The 21,518-nt window shown below is 36.2% G+C and overlaps 1 protein-coding gene across 13 annotated transcripts in view; it reads right to left on the reverse strand.

The window, feature by feature from the left end:
* The window catches only part of ZMYM2 (zinc finger MYM-type containing 2), a 93,012-nt gene that overhangs the window by 54,771 nt on the left and 16,723 nt on the right, over positions 1-21,518 (reverse strand). For 7 of the 13 annotated variants that reach the window (XM_026070541.1, XM_026070545.1, XM_026070539.1 and 4 more), the window contains 5 exons: positions 16,478-16,600; positions 14,314-15,173; positions 7,941-8,226; positions 4,510-4,675; positions 3,352-3,564 (listed from right to left, as the gene is read on the reverse strand). In XM_026070541.1, coding sequence (XP_025926326.1) covers positions 3,352-3,564; positions 4,510-4,675; positions 7,941-8,226; positions 14,314-15,163 — 1,515 coding nt within the window. In that variant the 5' untranslated portion in view covers positions 15,164-15,173; positions 16,478-16,600. The other 6 variants (XM_026070546.1, XM_026070547.1, XM_026070543.1 and 3 more) reach the window with 5 other exon arrangements.

Below are 21,518 nucleotides of genomic sequence, written 5' to 3' on the forward strand. Positions count from 1 at the left end.
AGAAAAAAAATGCTTTCAATAAGAATTTTTTTGGTATTGTTTTGACATTTTATCTAAATTGTCTTTGGGGTTTTGTTTCCAAGGGAGGTTTTTTATTGTTTATACTTAAAACAAAACAAAAAAGACAACTTGCACTTTTCTGTCTTCATGAATGGCTGTTCCGCCATCAGGAAGCTAACATGCTCTTGCGCACAGTGATCATTAGTTAAGCTGTATCTATTTTAATTTTTTTTCTTAAATTCTTACACAGTTTATTAGTTTTCACTTATTTCTTTTAATTCATAGCTTTTTCATATTAAGGAAACATAAGTTCTGTTGTTACATCCGTTGTAGGTAACAAAGGACAGCCATCACCTCTTGGGTATGCAAAACAGGACAGAATATTCAAGATCATTTCAGTGTCAGTTTTAAGCAGGTTTTGAAATTGGGTTTGAAAACCTAAGTGCATCCATCACTTTGAAAGATGACTTTGGCACTTCTAGAAGAGGGAAAAAAAAAAAAGAAGAAAAAACTACTCCGCACCCCAGGAATAATGCTGTTTTTGATTTCCCTGCCTCCCACCAACACAGTCTAAAGCACAGGAAAGAAACCCTTTACAAATGATGAAATATTTGCCCTGGGTGGCCATTCCAAGAGCAGCAGTATTTTTATTATGCAGAGTTTTAATTTTTCATTCCAGGAAGAAAAAATGTCCATGATAAGTTATGAAAATTAATAGTTCAAATCAGTGTAATATTTATTCAAAAAATAGGGATTAAGTATATAGGTACAAGTAGTAAAAATCAGTTTGCATTTATTACTACTACAAACGTATAGCATATTGATAGGTGTATAACATTTACAATATATTATAAACTACTTAATACAAAGCTCAGAGTAAGACCTATTTATTGTACAATTGCTTGAGAGAAAACATTTGCTAAAACTGTTATATGACACATATTTGGCTGTACAACACAATGTTGTAATCAAATGATACATCATTTTTTCCTATATTATTGATTCTAATGAGTTTATTTCAGTATGTAAAAGAAACTCTCCCATATTCTCTCCTTAACTGTTTTTCCTTTAAAAGTGAGATCCAAATAAAAAAAGATTCCAAGGAAACATTGTTGCTACTGAATAAAACAACCTACAATTTACCAATAGTGGTCCAAAGAGTTGTCAGTGGTGTTTCCAGAGTCAAAATTCCTGTTTATAACCAAATTACTTGAATCCATGCAGTTCAAAAACCTTCTAAGCAAGGCTCCATGTCTGTACTTACGGTTTGAGCATTACTTGTTTTACAAACAACAACAAACAGAAAAAAAAAAGCATTTCCAAAGTATATTCAACATTAATGCAAATGCAAGTTTAAACCTAAATAAATCCTGCTACACAACTAGTTATTCTGAAATAATTGTGCCCTGAGCAACTTTGACACCTACGACAACATACACTAAAAAAAAATCCTATTTTTATAGTTTGAGTTTCTCCTAATATTAAGAAACAACAACAACAAAAACAAACAAAAAAAACTTCCCAAACCCCACACCAGGAATATTTGAAAACTATCAGCTAAGAGTTACATTTAGTCACCAATCCAAGCTAAATGCACATGAGGACTCGAGTTAAGCTTCTCACAGCCTATTAGTTCCCCCGTAACAAATATTTTCCCAGAGGAATTAAGAACTTGCTTGAATCAAGCCTGCTGTCAGGAGTGGATGCAGTCAAACAATGCGTGTCACAATTTCCTCACGATACCCACTACCACTCGTGAAGGTTCCTGGGACTGCAAACTGCTCCCCCTCTCCCCAAATCAGACTAGCGCATACAACTTGCTACCCATCCCATCTCATTCTCAAATACACATCTAAACACAACATACAAAAATATCTGAACAAATAGAGTACAGTATGTAATGAATGTGCAAGTACAGATTTATCATTCGACCTCTCAAAATTCCACGTTCATTTCATAATTCCATATGCAGTGCATGTTATATTGGTTGTGTGGGAATGTCTCAAGTTCAAAGTTAATCTCATGTCTTTTTGTTTCTTCGAGAGACAGTATTCAACGTTTCTTCAAGTCTTTCCATGGCTTCTGGGCATGCCTATGTTTTTAGTATCTCGGAAACCTATCCTGTCCCTTTTGGTTTAGCTGTGACAAAAGAACAATGCTTATGTTATGCTTTCAGTCGCGCTATTTACACATGCATATGTTTCCAGATTTGCTGTTTGGACACTGCATACACACAAGAACAGCCATCCCCAAAAGTAGCAGAACTGAGCATCCAAAGAGAAAATACAAACATAGATGATGCAACATTAAGGAACTTTTAGCATTCAACACTAAGCTCCCTTTCTTTTGGGTCACTGATTTCTTAAAAGTGGAAAGAGATGAAGAAGGACCCCAGAGCAGTGTACAGAACTAGCACCACTCGCATTAAAGCATGACCTTCAAAACCAAGTAAGGAAATTCCTTCCAAGTAAAACGATCATTTTGCAACACTATCCCTAGAAACTCAATGCTGTATGTACCAGGCCATCATGAAATAAGATAAAATATGCAAAAGAATAAAGAAAACATAAAACTCTCAAATTCCATATCCTCCCCCAAAATGTTTAATGTTTTGGAACCATCCTATTACACTAGTGTGATTAACATTTGAACCTTCCAACTAGTATTAGAAATGCTTCAGCTCATCTGGCTCTGTAGTATGTAAAAGACATCACCACTCAGTATCAGACTTCTTGATTTAGAATTATTTTTAACCACAAATATTACTAGCTTAATAGTCTTAAGAACAAATAAAAACAAAACCAAGTAAAGAAAGATGAAAACACACAGAGGGATGAAGGTGACAAGCAATTTTGGAATCCTATGCTACACAGTGAAGGAGATTAGACATAGTACAGGCACGTGGCCAATGTGCAATCAGTTAGAGAGTATTCGCACAGCTCCCACCTGTATGCACTGCATATTTCTGAATGTTTCAACTGCATACAAGCAGGCTTTTATATCTGTAACAACATCACTTATGGACTAGTAAGTTTACATATCAGCAGGCTTGCTAGTAACATATTATTAAATGATGCTCATTAGAAAGAGGTAGAAAATATTAACAGAAGGTTTAATTTCAATGATATTTTGCTTAATACATAGGTATTGCTATTACTGTAACATCAAAAAAAGGCAGCAGTAGAAGGCCCATTCCAGCTAGTTTGCACTGACTTGCATTAATTTCGTTTTTAGAAGTCTATACTACTAAAGATTTCTAACAAAGATTAAAACCATGTTATGAAGAACAGGACAAATTTAAGCAGTATGAATATTTATTTCATTTTAATTTATAGGCTAAGAAATAATTACCTGTTTGTATTCGCCAACGCAGTTCTGACAGCAGAATCTTTTCTGCTGACCATCAATAGTAAGAATATTGTTTCCAGCTCCTTTACTGGGCAAATACTCCCCACAATGCTCACAGCAATTCATTATTAAACCATTTGCCATCCTGTATCTATTGAAGCAGTGGTCACTGCACAGCTTATGAGTCATATTTTTAAAGCTAACTTCATGACGAATCTAAAAAATAAAGAAAGTATTTCATCACCATAGAAGCACAAAGTTATTACTTAAAGCTATCAGACAAATCAAGTCTTAAGCTCTAGCACAACTAAAACACAGATTTCACTAGCTCACTGCACAATTTAGTGACAGAGATGCTTGAAATGACTATGAAATATAAACATTGATGTTTCTGTTGTCTCCAAATTTCTGGGCAAACTCTTGGACCTGTTTGTTCTTGGAGCCTGGAAGCAAAGGTCACAGGGAAGGATATAGTAATCGTCCATTAGAGTAGAAGGTCAACTTCTGCAATTTTGTCAAAAATCCAATTTGTAGGCTGACAATGTGGCATATGAAGATTGGCCAGAAACACATGCATTCAAGGTTGAGCAAAGGAATAGCCTGAAGAATGGTGGGCCCAATAGTGGCATCCAGGATAAATACATTAATGAGAATTTAATCATTAAGTATATTTTACATATATCTCTAAAAACATTTGAGTAATCTCAGAATATGTAATACAGTAAACCAATTTTTAACGGCAATTCTTGTATGCAGCAGATCAATCTGTATTATTAAGCACTGAAAGTTGCAATTATAAAATTGTTAACAGTAGGTACAAAATATTAACATGAGGCACTTCATTTCTTAAACAAAGTTCCAATAGAGAAGTCAACAGGAATAACTTAACTTTTTTGAATTCTTTCTTCCTTCAGTCGCTCTTAATAAATATCAACTATCTCATTGCATATGAAAATATGGAACTTTTTTTAATCTCCGTATGTTCAATTCTCTTATTTTAGAATATTTAAGTCGAGATTATTACTATTATTGTCATTGGGGAGCAGGGGGTGGGGGGGGTTGGGGAACAAAAAAAAAAAAAAAAAAAAAAACCAAAACAAACACAAAAAAAAAAAAAAAAAAAAAAAACCAAACCCAAGCCAAAAAACAACACAACCAGACCTCAGTTAGTTTACCACAGATAGTGCATCTCGATTTATTCAGAACTCCTTTTGAGGGATTCTGTTTATCTTCATAGAAGGATAAACATGATGTACTGCAGAACTCCTGGAAAGACTCACTTGAATCAACTTGAGCAACAATGGTACCTTTCATTGTTGTTATATCTCTGAAAGACAAAAAAGCCCTCTACAGTGTGTGTGKGGGGGTATATGTAATAGGTATAGATAGAACATTTTACATTTATAAAGACTATTCTTCTTAATGCTTACATTTCAAACCAGTTTTGGGTGCATACTATTGTTAGCCCTGTGTCAAACATTAGGTTTAATAACATTTTTACAACTAATATAAATAAGTACACTGTATTTTCAGTGTAAAAATCTGTTTTGTTGTTCTAATTGGGCTTTTTTTTCTTCCACATTACATTATTCCAGAACTAAGTATCTTTTTTAACATACCATTAGGTACCAACTGTGGCAAATTCAATCTTATGCAAAAGAATTAACACACTGAAATTAAACTAGCATTTTTTGTAGCTTTACACAAAAATTATACTTAGTCAAGTTTCGTATTAAAAAATGAGAACTATAATAAAGCACAAATAAAGGCCATTTCTTGCTTATGAGAACTCCACCACTTCAGCACTAGTTTCAGGATAGGACGAAGGGAGAAGAGAAGGTACTGTGTTCTTATAAACATAATCAAGATTAAAACTCTACCGCAAACTTGCCTTATACAAGTTTTATCAATTAAAAAAAAAAAAGTTTAACGATACCATTAAAGTTCCAAATCACTTTAACAGTTCTTGTAGCTTTCCATGAAACTGCAACAACTTAATCTGTTAAACCAGACAAGTCATTGGCAACAAAATCAATCTGAGATAGGACAAACCCTCTCCTAACTAAACTGAATCACATTATTTCTCACTCAAGTTAATTCTAGAATTCCTTGATCTTTGATTGCGTGCTGCACAGCTTGCAAACTTAGCAAAGTATCTACGCAATGCTTCTCGTTCTCTTTGTTATTTAATCAGGTCTCCCGAATTTGTAAGGCCATCCCACTGGGTAGTTTCCCTCTTAATGCCAAACTACCATTCCTGATTTACATAATATATTTGTAAAAATTGTTTTTAAAGCTACTCAGTTTCAGCTGTAGTTAAGTGGGTTTTTGTTTGTTTTTGAGTAAAATTGCAGGATATTAGTTTGCACTTTCTGAGATGGAAGGATTCATGAAATATTTTCAATTTAAACATACATAATGCTTCACACTGCAGTGACTATCAGCAAGAAGTTACGTCCATTAGTGTCACAGACTGGTGCAACATGTAATCAATTAGCAGACTTGCTCTGGGTACATTATCATAGCTTAGAAATTTTCCTGATAAATGTCGTTATTTAGCAAGAACCCCCCCTTATCTTGACAAGAATTAAGCCATCTAGAAATGAGTTACTATAGCTTAAACTAGAGTGACAGACTAAGAAATCTGTATCTTCTGAAGACAAGTACAGAGACAGGCTATAAAACACATGAAGCATTGGACTATTCATACACATACCATAAGTTATAAGCAGTAAGGAGAAGAAATAAGACTCTCTCTTTGCCTTCTGAATAAGAAAACTCTTTATTATTGACATACTAGAAATGCCATTAGGCAGAATAAAGAAAAAATGGATTGGGCAGGTCTGAATCACTATTGACACAGTGATGGATCATCACAATGGGAAAACCATGCCCCAGACACTCATACCTAGAAGCCCTAAAACTAGGATGAGTGAAAAATATTGGCCATGTACAGCTACTGGAAAAATGCTGTGCACTTCCCTAGACACCCTCCCTTGAAAATGACTTGTACTGCCCCGGACATTAACACTTGGAAGCCTGCCTTCCATCAACAGGAAAGTTGGCAAATTTTGGCAACAGAAAGACAGAAAGGATTTGGGGTGGTGTGGGGAGTCTAATCACTTCTGTTTTGCAAAACAAACCCAGAGCTCCTGCCCTGAGGAGCTTACGGTTTCCAGCTGAATTCCACAAGGACTTACAAACACAATTAACTTTTAGGAAAGCACATGAGTAGTTTCAAGTCTAAGTCAAAAAGTAACAGTGCCAGTAAAAATTGAGTTTTATAAACACTAAGAATGCCAAGCATCCCTTATACTCTCCTTCTTAATACCATTCCTACACTATTATCTAGCTACAAAGGTTTTATTTCAGAAGAATACTACTTTGAAAATTAGTTTGATTTATGCAAAAATTATGAATTTACACATGAAGTTACACAATTAAAACACAGTTATCTTAGGCCTCACTTTTTGCACTTAAAAAACCCTACATTTAAAGATAAATCTGAGCATTACCTCTGAAAAATCTCACCTATGACAAAGCAATTATCATCTACCCAACCTACATTTAAGACCTCATGAATTTTGCTGAAGTTCCTGTAGCCTTTCACTGAACTGCCATCTGACTAGTATTACATCTGCATCAGTAGGAAAAGAACACAGAAGAAAATACAGAGTACCTGGCTTGCTACCACTAGGTAGCAAAAATTTAGCAATATAGCAAAAAGAACCTGGGAAGATTGGGCTTCATAAGGAAATGGTTTAATGAGGAACAATTTCATCCATATTCTGTGTTCCACTTAACTGTGATTTAATGAGCAACTGAATAATAAAGGTAAGAGTTCAAAGACCAACATATTCTCAAAAATTGTCTGAAGGTGACTTCATAGAGGTTCTCTGGGAATCAAATGCATTATACAAACTAATAAAAAAATAGAAATATGGCATTTTCTCATCATTCAAAAAAAAAAACATTTTCATTTAGGGCAATGTTGCAATCAGTTGCAAGAATTAGCAAATTAACATAATGAGTTTTCCAAATTTCATTCAGAAATAATAATAAAAAAGTCTTTGTATATGATACAGCTAGCTGAATATGGTAGGTCACCAAATTACTATTTAAAGCTGTATACATGCGTACAAACTAAGAAAAAGACTACAGAGTGCTTTTAACTAGCTTTGTAGAAATAAGCATTGAGAGAATTTGAGCCTGGCATATGAAACCCACTAAGACACCTTGTCTAAAAAAAAAAAAAAANAAAAAAAAAAAAAAAAAAAAAAATTAGTATATTGTCTTTCATAGAAAGAATCTGCCATACTCTGAACTCAAAAGCCGATAAAGTTTTATTTTGTTGTAGCATACACAATGAATTACACAGAATCACAGAGTGGTTGAGGTTGGAAGGGACCTTTGAAGATCATCTAAGTCCAATCCCCCTGCTCAAGCAGGGTCACCTAAAGTGACAGTATATGAAGCATTTGTATAGTCAGGTTTTATAATTATTATTAATAGAGCATTGCTTGTAATTGCATGAGATTTTCAAGTATTTTTGGATTTAGTTGTTAATACGGAACACAATAAAACACCCTTACTTTTTGCACATAACACAGAGTTTCTTTGGAGCGGGTTTGTGTGAGAATGATGACAGGCAGGTAGTGGAACAAAAAAGGTGAGCTGATCCTTTTCGCTGATATGCAGTCTGTCCCTTCTGTAAAGGCTTTTTGCAGTTTGCACATGTGACTTTAACCTGTTTAGAAGGCTGCTGCTGGGCAGAGGGCTGGAAAATCTGTTTAGGAAGTGATGCTACTGGTGACAAAGAATCCACACCTGGTTGCTTCTGATTCCTAGGAAATGAAGCTGACTGGGATATCCAGGAATCTTAAAGACAAAAAACAAAAWCCATAAAGTTAAGTGAACTGACATTTATGTATACACAAAACAGGACAATATACACAGATACGCAATCAGAAAAGAATTATTTGCTGGAACTGACAATTGATAGAGGAAATCATTACTTTAGAAGTTTAGGTTTACAATAAAATTCAGTTTGATGGTATCACTCTCCACTATCACAGAAAGCTTCAGAGCATGAACAAGTCTCAAGATGGCCCCATTCTACATCTGGAAGCAAGTTTTACAGACCTTAATTGACTTGCAGTGTCTGCAAATGGGCAGCTGTACCTCCAGACAAACAAAACTGCAATTGCCAACTGCAGTTAAAAAGAGAGACCAATGGAGAACATGGAATTTCTAAACTGAGTTTTCAGAGATACAAGCTTTGCATATTTGTTTAAAAACATGAAAATTTAGGTTTTCATTAGTTATCTTCATCTCAAGTAAGCTTTAACAAGCAACTGAAGAAGTTAATATGTGATAATCCTAGAGTTAGGGTTCCCATAACAGTTTCTTAGCCTAGCTTCCAGCCAGAGAACGGTACTGCAGTTAGAGCCAAGTACAGTGGGTCAACAAAGCCATGATCTGCATCTATGTCAACAGCTCCTGTAAGTGTTCTTGTTTTACTCAATAACCCTTTCAATGCAATGGCTATCACTTAATCCGCAAACTCACAAATTCATGAGACTTTCAAAGCCTTTAGCCTTCCTCATCAGAAAACAATAAGGCTAGGAAATTACATTCCATTAAGTTCTGGCAGTAAACAAATCCATCTCCCCATGTTCTAGACTCCGGTAGTCTTCTGTCTTTATTCCTGGACAACAGGCTACTACAAAACAAATTCATCCTTGGCCAATTTTTACAGCATAACATCTTAGAGTAGCTTGCATAATAGGAACTTAAGCAAAGTTTGTTGTCCCACAGAAATGCATCTAGAAATGTCACGTGCTGCTGTTGAATTATATGCTCAGTATCTCGGTTTGATCCAGAATATGCAGTTCTGGCAAAAATATCCTCCATTAAAATTTAATTTCTAGGCTTTTCTCCAGAATTTAAGCTTTCATTTTAAGTATTCATCAGAATGTAGAAACTTTGAGCTTTTGAAGGATGCCAAGAATGAGACATTTAAGTATGAAAAAAAACCCAAAACAACAAACAAAAACCACACCCAAACAGGAACTTTTACATTACAACAAACCATTTATGTATGTCTTCAGTGGTGTGTCAGCTATCCCAAATACTGTCACAGCATGTGGATTTAAGACTGTCATTCCAAGCACCTAAAACAGTATTTCACTACTAGCTTGGCATTTCACTACATCCTCATCTACATAAATATTACTCTATTATGTAAGTACTTGTGCTACCGCTTTTAAGTTAGAGTGAACACAGAATTTATCATAACTAAATAAAAATACTAAAGCCTTGAATGACTTATTGCAGTAACTCAATATGTTCCTGGAGTGTTATTACAAGGGGTATTAACAACCGCATAAAAGAATTTTAAGGTCTACAATTCAGGTGGTTACCTACAGATTTCAGCAACTGTCCATAACCTGTTCCTAATGGATGTTATCTGGTCCATAACCCTTCATTAAATCATATGAGGAAAGGCTCCCTTCTACTTTCTGAAGTCCTCTCTTTCCCCTAAAGGCTTTTATTGAGAACATTCTGCTGCACAGTTTTAAAATTCAGTTTAGGAACATTACGTCCCGAGAACCCTTGATACACCAACAAACAGTGGATGTTCCTGTACAAGGGGAAGATCATTTCCCAGTATGACTCTGTAGCTATCAAGGATGTCCTATTTCTCAGGCGTGCAAGACAAGTTGAAAACTGACCCATTATAAAGCATGAGTGTAAAGAGAAGAGCTGGGACAAAGACATGAGGAGAAAACTGAAAGAAAGCAGAACAAAACACATTCTTCTTTAAACCTTTAGGCAAGTTTCCTTTAATGTCTGAGTCTCCACACAGACAAACTAAGGCATGTCACCACGGTGCTTGAATTTAAATTTGATTTGAGTGCCCTCTTCAAACTTTTCTGTACTATTGTGTCAACTGCCTCAGACATATGCATCTCCTGGCAGCACTTTAATATGTCAAAATATTTTGAGATTCTCCTCTTCTATAACAGGTTTCAAGTGGGAATGCACTGTATTTCTCCTCTATCCAGAATAAAAGGCATGCCCAGTAAGATTACATAACATATGCCTGTAATTCTAGTAGCACTCAACTGCCACTTACCAAAACATCAATTTGCTAGGTTATTTGGGTTTGAAACTTCTACCATGACTTCCTAGTACCTCACTGAGATAATCTCTATTTGCTTAAAATCTTAAGGCTCCAGACAGCCCCCCCAAATTGACATTTTGTTGCATTTTTTCCTTCCACAAACACACCACAGGAACATCTAAAGATATCTTGTTTCTCTTTTGCTTTCACTTTTTCCATCTTCCACCTTCAGACTTCATTTTTATACCATGATTTTTTGTCACATTTCACTTTTTAACCATTTTCTATGAAGAACCCATAAAATGTTTTTCATGTCCTTGAATTGAGAAGGTATATTACACTTCCTTAGTTGATTCATAATCAGTTTGCATACTCCACTGTCCTAATATCTTCATCCTTCAGATTCCTATCTGCAAATCTCTCCTTTAATGGTCAAGTTTATGGTACAGTTTTATGTTTGATCTCTTCTTACTCCAATGGCAGTTTACAATGTTCCTATCTTTTCTCACTCATTCCTGCTCTAAACTGCTATAAAATTATTGCTTCCCCTCAACTGCACCAATACATTTATTTGTGGAGGCATCTTGCAAAGTGGCTCAATGTAATGATGCCATTTTAAAACCTTAAAGCACAAGAAACTGCATCAGCACAACTTGGTACAGGGAAGAAAGGTTTACGAACTGTTGTGGAAGTATGCAGCTCTTGAAAGTCAGCTACATTTACACTAGTTATCTGGTTCAGATCAGTGCAGTTTTGAGCTGTATCCCTAGCTGTCCTATTTACTATGTGTTGGTTCTGTTCTTGGACAGTTTTGATGCACAAAAACTAAGATTCCTTTCAGACACTAAACTTAAGTTCCAGCCCAAAAGCACTTGAAATGTACTCTAAAGCTTATTAGGGCATTAGGTTCCAAATTAACGTGTGGACCACAAGGTTCTCTAGCGGGCACCAAACACCTCCCATACAGCAGATGCATTTAGCCCAGGGAAACAGGCTAACACTAATCCAAAAGAAATCTTCCAAACCACCTATAATAGGTTTGTGACCACATATAATGGACTTCTGACAAGCCTCACCATCAACCATTTTGATCTACTATTTTCCTCAGAATGTGTAGATGTAATCTTTTCCACTAGAAGGAAAAAAAAAAAATAAATATATATATTTATATAAAATCTGTATCAGAAAACTATACCCTAGGTTTGCATCTTCAAGACTTTAAGTCTTGATTTATATTAGGAAGTAAACATGAATAATTCTCCAAGATGCTAGCAAGAATGTCTTTAGGTAATGGACTAGTCCCAAAACTGCTTTTATAAATGATTATATTTAAGCTCTTATCCAAAGATTTCACATATAACAAATGCTAACAAGCAGGAATCCCTAAAGAAAGCTGTGATACTTGAATACATTTAAAGTTTGCTATCGACTTCTTGCATCCCATTCTGAACTACAGGCAGTGGTTTTCAATTTGTGGTCTTTTCATGATACAAAGAAAAGCATGTTTATCATCACTAGGCTTTAACTAGGTAGGATTCTTAACCTCTATTGGAAATATTTTAGAGATACGAAAATCAGAACAGATGGAACACCACTGATCCAGAAAATATGGATCTATCCTTAGCAATCAGATGAGAGTTATGCAGACTATTTTCAACATATTTAAGATCAAATTCTTCCTCATGATATTAGAGAAAAGTTTCTAACAGGCAGTGTTAACTTCTACTGACAAGCACATACTGAGTCTCTCTCTAGAAGAAAAGGAGGCAGCTTCTGGGGAAGAAAAATAACAAAATGTGAAATGCGTATCTTGAAAAAGCTCTCTTACATCTTAGTAAGTACAAAAACCTGTAAAGATCCACACCTACCGTGTTCCATTTTTTTTCTTGTGTAAGAGTCATTTCCATTATAGCTGTCTTCCCTTTTTCCTCCTCTTGTTTCTTCTTCTCATGCTCTTGGTCATTTTTCTCGTTCCTCTCTTGTTTGTGTTTTCCTCCTTCCCTTTTACCTGTGGTAGCCCTTCCCATTTCCTTTTGAGCCTACTGCTCTTCATTTCTTTTTCACATACAAAGACCACAGGCATAAAAAAGATCCTATATACACACATCTCATATTCACTTTTAGGCTTCTTTCTTCCTCCCTTCTTTGAGTGAGTTCCTTTCATTCAGTCCTTAAAAGGACACCCAGCCATTACCCCAGGGTCTCTGAACTCAATCTATTTCAATATTGCTATGGTCCCTGCATATCAGACTTCACTCATGCAAAATTCTGGTGTGTCACTGTTAATCACACCAAAAATAAACGTACAGTATTTCAAGGGAAAACCCATGCTGGTTTTCTTAAAACAAAGGCAATATTTTAAGGTAACAAATACCGTAAGTTCCCATACATCTACTACTATTTGTGACCATCTGTGATGACACAATAATCATACCACATGGCTGGGGGATTAACTATCAACAGTGGGAATGTTATTTTTAAAAGATCAAATAGGAACTGAATTTCTAAATTATCCAATGAAGACAACCAGACTACAAAAATTTCTAAGTTTAACTTCACAAGTCAAGTTTTGAAATTAGTTTTAAGATTAACACAGTTTTAAAAAGCAACACTAACAACTGACTTCTTTTAGAAGAAAGCTTAGTTTTATACTGCCATTTTTAGAGTGCAATATGAAAGGTGGTATTAAAATAAAATAAATTTGCCAAAGTACATTTGGTAATGTATGACCAAACTGAAGAACTTATTTAAGTATTTGTTGAAAACAAGTAGAAAATCCATTTGTTTTAAGCTGCATGTTAGCAAGTTAAGAAACTGTGTATTAATAACAAGGGTCTACTGCAACTGGATTTTAACTGTTTTAGATCTTCCTTTTAAAATGATCCCACCCAATCTGAAGTTAAACCTGTAGCAGAAGTTATAATTTGTTTTCCCCATTTCTAGCCTAACAGAGCAGCAGAATATCAGTATGTATTAGAACTTCACATTCATACTGGAAGATTTTAAACTACATATGTGAAAGCTTAAATTCTGTAGAACACAATTCCAGAAGATCATTCACAGCTGCCCCATTTTGCCATGAGCGAGGCCTGTTTACTTGCTAAACAGGAGACATTTTACTGCTATTTTCACACAGATACAGAAATAAAACAGCCAACTCCTGAACCCAATTAATATTGTATAATACAATACTTGTTATCACAGGTGACTGAATACTAATCAAAGTGTTTATAACCTACTGCAGGAACATGCGAGTAAACAAATAACTTGGACCCCATTTTATTAAGCATCGTAAATACGGAGAACTGCTATTATTATGCAGTGTACTATGTTAGCTAACTACTTGGATGACTAAGATCAGACTTTCAAATTCATTTTTTTGCATGACAAATAATATTCAGATGACAAGACAATAAAAATCAGCAAAATAATACTTATTTAAATAATTTTGATGCATTATACTAGTCACAACTGTATAATAGTTTTAGTAGAAGTAAGGTATACAAAAAGGTACAAAAGTTACATAGATGCTCTAACCTTTATTTGTGTGCATTAAAGGGGCACACCAAAGGCATAAAGAAAGCTTTGCTTTTTAGATACATATACTTATGTCTCAAAACATCTGAAGGCATTACTAACTGCTAAACTGGAACAGTTTATCTACCCAACACACTGTGTCATTGACTGAGCATATTTTATTCCACAGAGTCACATATGGCTGTGGTGGGAACGAAGGAAACCAAGCTCTTCTCTAAAAATGTAACTTCCAAGAACATTTTAATCAAATATTCTATGATTTCTTTTCAACTTTTAAGGAAGTGTTCAATATTATAACTTACCAGGATTATGATGAGTGACAGATTCTCCATTTTGAAATACATCTCCAGCCACACTCATCCTACCAGGATTGAAAGGTCCTACACCAGTCTTGGTCTGTGAAGTTAAAGATGGGGTGTATGTTTGTATATTAACACCAAAATTACTTGACTGCAGTCCGTTAGATACATCTCCCAAGTTGGAATTCTGCAGTGATGTTACATGTGTAATCATTAAGTTCATGTCACGCCCTTCAGCATTTTCTAAATGACCATCACTCACAGAGCTCATAGCACCTGTTTCTAATGTGGTAACATTAGCAATCTGAATTTCAGAGTCTGGTTCTGTGGTTATACCACTATTACCAATTCCTGAATTTACCTTACTTCTTGAAAAACTGGAAGCTGAGAATTCCATATCGTTGGTTCTATTTTTACACTCTGGAAGTCTTCGTTCATTAAAACTGGAAGCATTCTTCTCTTGTCCTTGATTTGTTTCAATATCTTCTTCATCATCAATAATAATAGTTTCACTTATACTTCCCTTTTGAGAATTTAAGTCTTTTGGAGGAGGAAGCATTTTGGAATCATTCCCTTGAAGCTCTTCATTTTTTGAGGATGTAAAAGCAGTGCTCCTTTGATCTGGTATCAGTGATGTAGAAGTTTGTGGAGGTTGTATAGGTTCAATAAAAACTACATCATCATCATCTTCTATAGGTGAGTTTTGGAATTTATTAGGTCTAGAAACTAAAGAACTGGGTGGACCTCCAAACGTATTTCCTACATTTGCAAGGCCCGCTGCCATGGTGGTATTCCCTAGCAGACTAGGGGTTTGTTCAGACAGTTCTAATCCTCCCAGAGAACTTGTGTCCATTCCAGATCTGCTGTTTAAAGAAAAACACATTGGGGGGGGGGGGGGGGAAGAAGATCAACTTCAGAGTGAGATTTAACCTTTCAGTAACAGTTTCTAAAATAACTACAGAACTAAAATAGTTTCAGCTTTTACTTGTTTTCTCTTCTTAACAGAGATCATCCAAAGAAAATATGAAGTTTCGCTATGTTCTTCTTTGATTGTCTTTACATTTATCTCCTTTCTAACACTACACTAGCAAGAGACATTGCCATTACCAACACTTCCACTTAACAGCTACACATTGTTGTTTAGCACAATATATATACACACACAGTGGAAATGGAATTTGTTGGTATTTATTACATGAGCTTGATTTTTCACTCCCTCTCCCACCCTTGAATCTAAAATGGTCCTGCAACACTGTTTTTGTTCAATTGCAAAGTAAGATCAAGGGTTAGACAAAGGAGATTGAAAAGCCTGAAGTCTTATTACATTTGATTCCTATTAGAAATGTTACAAAATCGCAACTTCAATAGATTTATACAATACAAGATTGAAGCCAGACCAATCAACACACATCCAAGTGCCCAGCAAAAAGAACAAATGTAAAAATCATTTTGCATATTAATAACCTTGAAATTCAACKGATTTTTCCCCAATTCCACATAGTTAGAAGCTCCTTACACAGCCACAGTATAACTGAGACATAGAAGTAAGTGAGAGCGCTGCATGCAATGAGCATCGTTACTGAGTAATGGAGGATGCAGAGCAACTTCTTGTTTCTAAGTCACTACAAGAGGCAGCTCATCTGAGGCTCTGATTTACCACCTCATGTTCCACTGCAGCTTTCAACAACTTTCTCTGCTTCTCACTCTCAGCATGAGATGCTTCTTCAGTCTCCCTCCCAACTGTTACTTTGTTCATGGGTTTCTGTTTGCTGTTAGTAATTTTATAGTTTTGGGAGTCTGCCGTTTAACACTGTCAATTCTAGCATGAATTTTAAAGTGTCAAAAGGCAATCAAGTTAAGTTATATCTGTACCTGTAATTCCAAGCAAGTATACAATCATACATACATTACAATCAATATAGAGAAAAATCTTTGTAAAGAACATTTGTACTAAAAGTTAGTAAATTAAGCTGATATTGATATACCAAGAAAAATACAGAYATAATTATATGATAATTTGGGTACATCTTGGAGTATATGCTAATGTGGGATACCACTGAACCTCTGCGCAAAGCTAGAAGCAGCCTTCTGTGTATTTCTTTAAAAAGAATTTATAAAGAAAAAAGTGAATAGCAGAAGCAGAAAAATCCTGCTCATCAACACTTACCCATTCAGAAATCCACTGCAATCTGTTTACCTTAATAAGTTACTCCAAGACTTTTCCCCTGCTCTCTTTGGGGAACCTGCTCTTCTTGTATCAACTTGCCGCCCTCCACAAAAACAGTGTGTTCTGAAAAAGGATTAAAACAAATAAATATTAAATTTCTAAAACAGTTTCTTCATCTCTAACCTCTTTGTACCAACCTTTATTAAACTTATTTCCTTCTAATTTACAGTTTAAGTTTGAACCTGATTTTTAGTGCTGTCATACCATATTAGAGAGAATGTCTGTCTATAAAATTATTTCCAAAAGTAAATCAGCAGCACTATTGTTTATTCTAGATTTTCCACTTTGTCATCTCACATTTCCAGAATCCTTTATTTGATACTACACAGATAGATGGAAAAAAAAAATTGTTTGATAAGAAATAGACATGGCTGTAATTAAGTAATCAAACACCAGATTTAAAAAGTGAGTATATTATTTAGGAAATAAATAGGAAATAAATAAATGGTTTGAATTGAGCTATTGCCAAAAAAAAGCCTTAGCAGTTATGTTTCTTTTCCATTTACCATGTCAGCTTCCCTTATGCTTGTAGCAGATTATACAATGTTTAAATCAAGACACGGCAAAAGGAAAATTGCAGAATATACATTATAAATCAGGTTTAGAATGCAACATAAGCCTTACATTATTAATATTTTCAACTTGTATACACTGCGCTCAAGTGATACTAAGATTCTCACTCTGACCAGACACCCATAGCTTATAGTAATGCATACGACAATTTACAAGAGACTGAAAATGTTCAAAGTTCAAACCCATATTTATTCTACAGGTTTTACAACAGTCATTAGGTTTCACAGACTCGGCAGTGGTGTTTTTTTTGTTTGTTTGTTTTTTTGTTTACAATGGAGAGTATCAACTTGTGTAGTTATCTACTGTTTGAGGACAGTCGTTAGAATCCCCAGACAGTAAAGAGGCCCAGAGGAATAAATCTCAAATATTCTTCAAAGCATTTACAACATTATTCAAGCCCTCTTGTCAAGTAACTAAGCGGGGGGGGGGGGGGGGGGGGGGGGGGGGGGGGCGGGGGGGGGGGGGGGGGGGGGGGGGGGGGGATCTAAAGAGCAAAGCTGTGAACCAGAGAGGAGACTGCCTTTTAATTCCTTTTGCATGTTAGCCTTACAGCCAAATGCCATTATGTAACAGCATTTAAACACTACTAAAGGTAACATTGGTAACATTCAATTGGAATGAAAGCAGTTTGCTTACCAAAAAGTTGTATAATCAATGCACCTCCCTGGAAATCAGTTGGTTACACTGAAGATTATTTTAATCCAATATTCTCTTTTACATATCATATTTTTCCCTATAGGGCTAAGTAATTCAAAGTTGGATTTCCCTATATCTCAGCTTTTGCTGAAAATAACTCATTCAGTTTATTGATTCTTAAAGTTTCTCAGTTTCATTTCATATATTTTCTTTCACAACAAGCACAAAAGCATCACAAGCATATAAAGCTTTTATTAAAGTTTTAAATATACCTGAACAGACAGGAGCAAAGAGGAAATGAGAATATGCTAAGACCACGCCTCAGTCCTGACTCAAACCTTTGCTATTCCTATTTTTACAGATCCTTTGTAGAAAGACAGACTTGGGTCTTATCTTTGCTACATGTCACCTGAGTGTATTGTAACACAGCATGAAATACATCTTTTTGCCTAAACACATTTTCCTCCCTCCCACACAGGCTCTCCAAGAAAATTCTGTTTTGGTGACCAGAATTATTCAGTATGACATAAAAATAAGAAAAGCTTATAATGTGCTTACCTGTTACTGAACACAGTCGTAAGTAAAACCTGCACATTCTTCCTCATAAATATCATCTCCTACCTCTGTAGGACTCAGCAATGAAATTCCAGAAACTTACAAAACTGTTTTTCGTAACAACTTGCAAAATGAGAGCTAGTTTTCTAAAAATGCTAGTATTGAGGAAAAGCACAAAACTACACAGGCAATGTTGTAGTCAGTATTTCTGAAGTGAACAACTGCCAAAGGAGAAAATCTACAGAACGAAAATAAGAAATTTGGAGCAGCAAAAACAGGAAAAAACTCATGCTGCAAAACTACTACCAGTGAAAGATGCTTAATGAGAGAAACACGATAGCTAGAATCCCATAAGATTGATCAGACTGACTGCTAGATGATTTGTTGAGGCTTTGAAAAATAAAGGGAATAATCAAAACCAACAAAAACGGTGAGACTTAGTCTGCAAAGAATGTAACAGTGTTCAATACTGCTGCAGAATGAGTTCAACGCTTTGTGGTAGCATACAGGCACCAATCCTACGGTCAGATGGAAACGCAAGCACCACCAATATACAACAGCCCTTCCTGAATCAGGCTTTATATGTCCTCCTTTTAAATTAGGTTACATCATGCATATATAAAAGTCTTCATGATGAAATAAATCATAATCCTAAAGCTACATTCAGGGACTAATCATTGGAAGAAATAAAAAGCAAAATACAGGCAGCCTCTAAGGCAACCAGGCCTATGAAACGCTTCATAGGCCAATCTTAAGTGTAAAACTTTTTTTTCCATTCATCTGTTCAGTTATCAGGAACTGTATTAATTGGGGGTGGGGGGAGGGAAAGGAGGTCTACATAAAGATTTCTCAACTCACAGAATCACAGAATGGTTGAGGTTGGAAGGGACCTCTGGAGATCATCTAGTCCAACACCCCTTGCTCAAGCACAGTCACCTAGAGCACRTTGCACAGGATCGCGTCCAGGAGGGTTTTGAATATCTCCAGAGAAGGAGACTCCACAACCTCTCTGGGCAACCTGGTCCAGTGCTCTGTCACCCTCACAGTGAAGAAGTTTTTCCTCATGTTCAGATGGAACTTCCTGTGTTTCAATTGGTGCCTGTTGCCTCGCGTCCTGTCGCTCGGCACCACTGAAAAGAGTCTGGCCCCATCCTCTTGACACCCTCCCTTCAGATACTTGTACACGTTGACAAGATCTCCTCTCAGCCTTCTCTTCTCCAGGCTAAACAGGCCCAGCTCTCTCAGCCTTTCCTCATAAGAGAGATGCTCCAGTCCCCTAATCATCTTTGTGGCCCTTCGCTGGACTTGCTCCAGTAGTGCCACATCCCTCTTGTACTGGGGAGCCCAGCACTGGACACAGTACTCAGTACACAGATGTGGCCTCACCAGGGCTGAGTAGAGGGGGAGGATCACCTCCCTCAACCTGCTGGCAACACTCTTCCTCATGCACCCCAGGATACCATTGGCCTTCTTGGCCACAAGGGCACATTGCTGCCTCATGCTTAACTTGGTGTCCACCAGCACTCCCAGGTCCTTCTCTGCAGAGCTGCTTTCCAGCAGGTCAGCCCCCAACCTGTACTGGTGCATGGGGTTATTCCTCCCTGGGTGCAGGACCCTGCACTTCCCTTTGTTGAACTTCATGAGGTTCCTCTCCACCCAGCTCTCCAGCCTGTCCAGGTCTCTCTGAATGGCAGCACAGCCCTCTCGTGTATCAGCCACTCCTCCCAGTTTGGTCGTCACCCACAGTCACTACTCCACCTTTACCAAAGCTAAACTGAGTTTAAAAGCCTTTATTAAGGGCCATTGCTAATACCAGCAAGGAAGGTGGCAGAAATGAAAGAGCAGAGTCATGGTTATGCACGCTGGGAGCAAGAACATAAAAATGAAGAGGAATCAGTGAAGTCTGGCCAAAACTATAGTTCCAACTAAATACAGCACCTGAAATAGACATCCAAACTAAGACCAACACCTGCAAGCGCTTCCAGCTTTTAGTCTAAAAGCTTAAAAATAAAAAAGGAAAACTTGAAAAACTGGTTTTAAGAGAATACTTAAGACATCTTCAAAACTAAATGGATTAATAAAATTCAGGGGATAGTGTTGTACTGCAGTACAAACAATACAGGCACAAGAGTGATTGATTTGCCTGAGTGGAGCAACACCACTTTCTGTTAAGAAACCCGGGTCTTCACTAAATTATTTACCTCAACAGGTACTGTACTACATTTAAATTCCATATCCAAGAAGAAATAGCATATTAATACTATACTATCAATCACTTCATGATGACAGCAAAGGTGAGATATGGGGGAACAAAAGAGGTTGCAAAGACTAAACACTAATAACTGAGGACTTCAACTACTATTGTTTAGGCTGGCAGAAGAGGGCGGACATAAACAAGTAATGATGGAGACAGTTTCTTATGACACTGCTGACTGCAACTAGCTAGATGACTAACACAAGGAAAAACAACTCTTGATCTAATTTTGAGCCATGCAACATAGTTCAAGATGTAATTATCAAGATAACACTCCAGAATAGCATATTTTAATTCACAGGAGAATGAAAAATAATTCACTACTGTAATATTTAACTTCATAAAGGAGAACAACATAAATGCAAGAAACCCAGTTAAAAGGAAAGGAAATGAAGCAGCAAGACAGAAAGCTGCTTGAAAGCAAGGAGACCATTTAAAAACTCACATATTAAGTATATAACCAGTCTAAAAAGACCCCAAAGCCACAATAGTTAAATGACAGAGTAAAGACGACTAGCAGGACAGACTACTGAGCTATGTCAGAACAAAGGTCCATCTAATGCAACTATCCTCATACAACAGTAAAATTTTCCTAAAGGAAAAAGAGTACCCAAGAAGTCCAAACCACAGCAGAAAACACAGAATAAATTCTTTGCACTGATGTTCAGTAAGGAAGAGATCAGGGAAGACCACATCAAAGCTCTCTTCCTACGGTCAAGTCGGAGAAAAGATACCATATTGAAGTGCTAATAGAGGAGGATTTTGGAACAAATCACCAGGGCCATGTGGCATTCACTTAAGATTTCTAAAGACAGCAGTGATTTTACATTTTGGTATCTGTAACCAATTGTTTAAACAAGAAGGTGATAAAAATTGCCCAGATAATTACAGACTACAGTCCTATACCCATCACTACAGAAACTGATAGAAACTATAGATGAATAAATATATTACAGCAAAATA

This window comes from Apteryx rowi, unplaced genomic scaffold, assembly GCF_003343035.1.
Source record: "Apteryx rowi isolate R43461 unplaced genomic scaffold, aptRow1 scaffold_311, whole genome shotgun sequence".
Taxonomy (NCBI): Eukaryota; Metazoa; Chordata; class Aves; order Apterygiformes; family Apterygidae; genus Apteryx; species Apteryx rowi.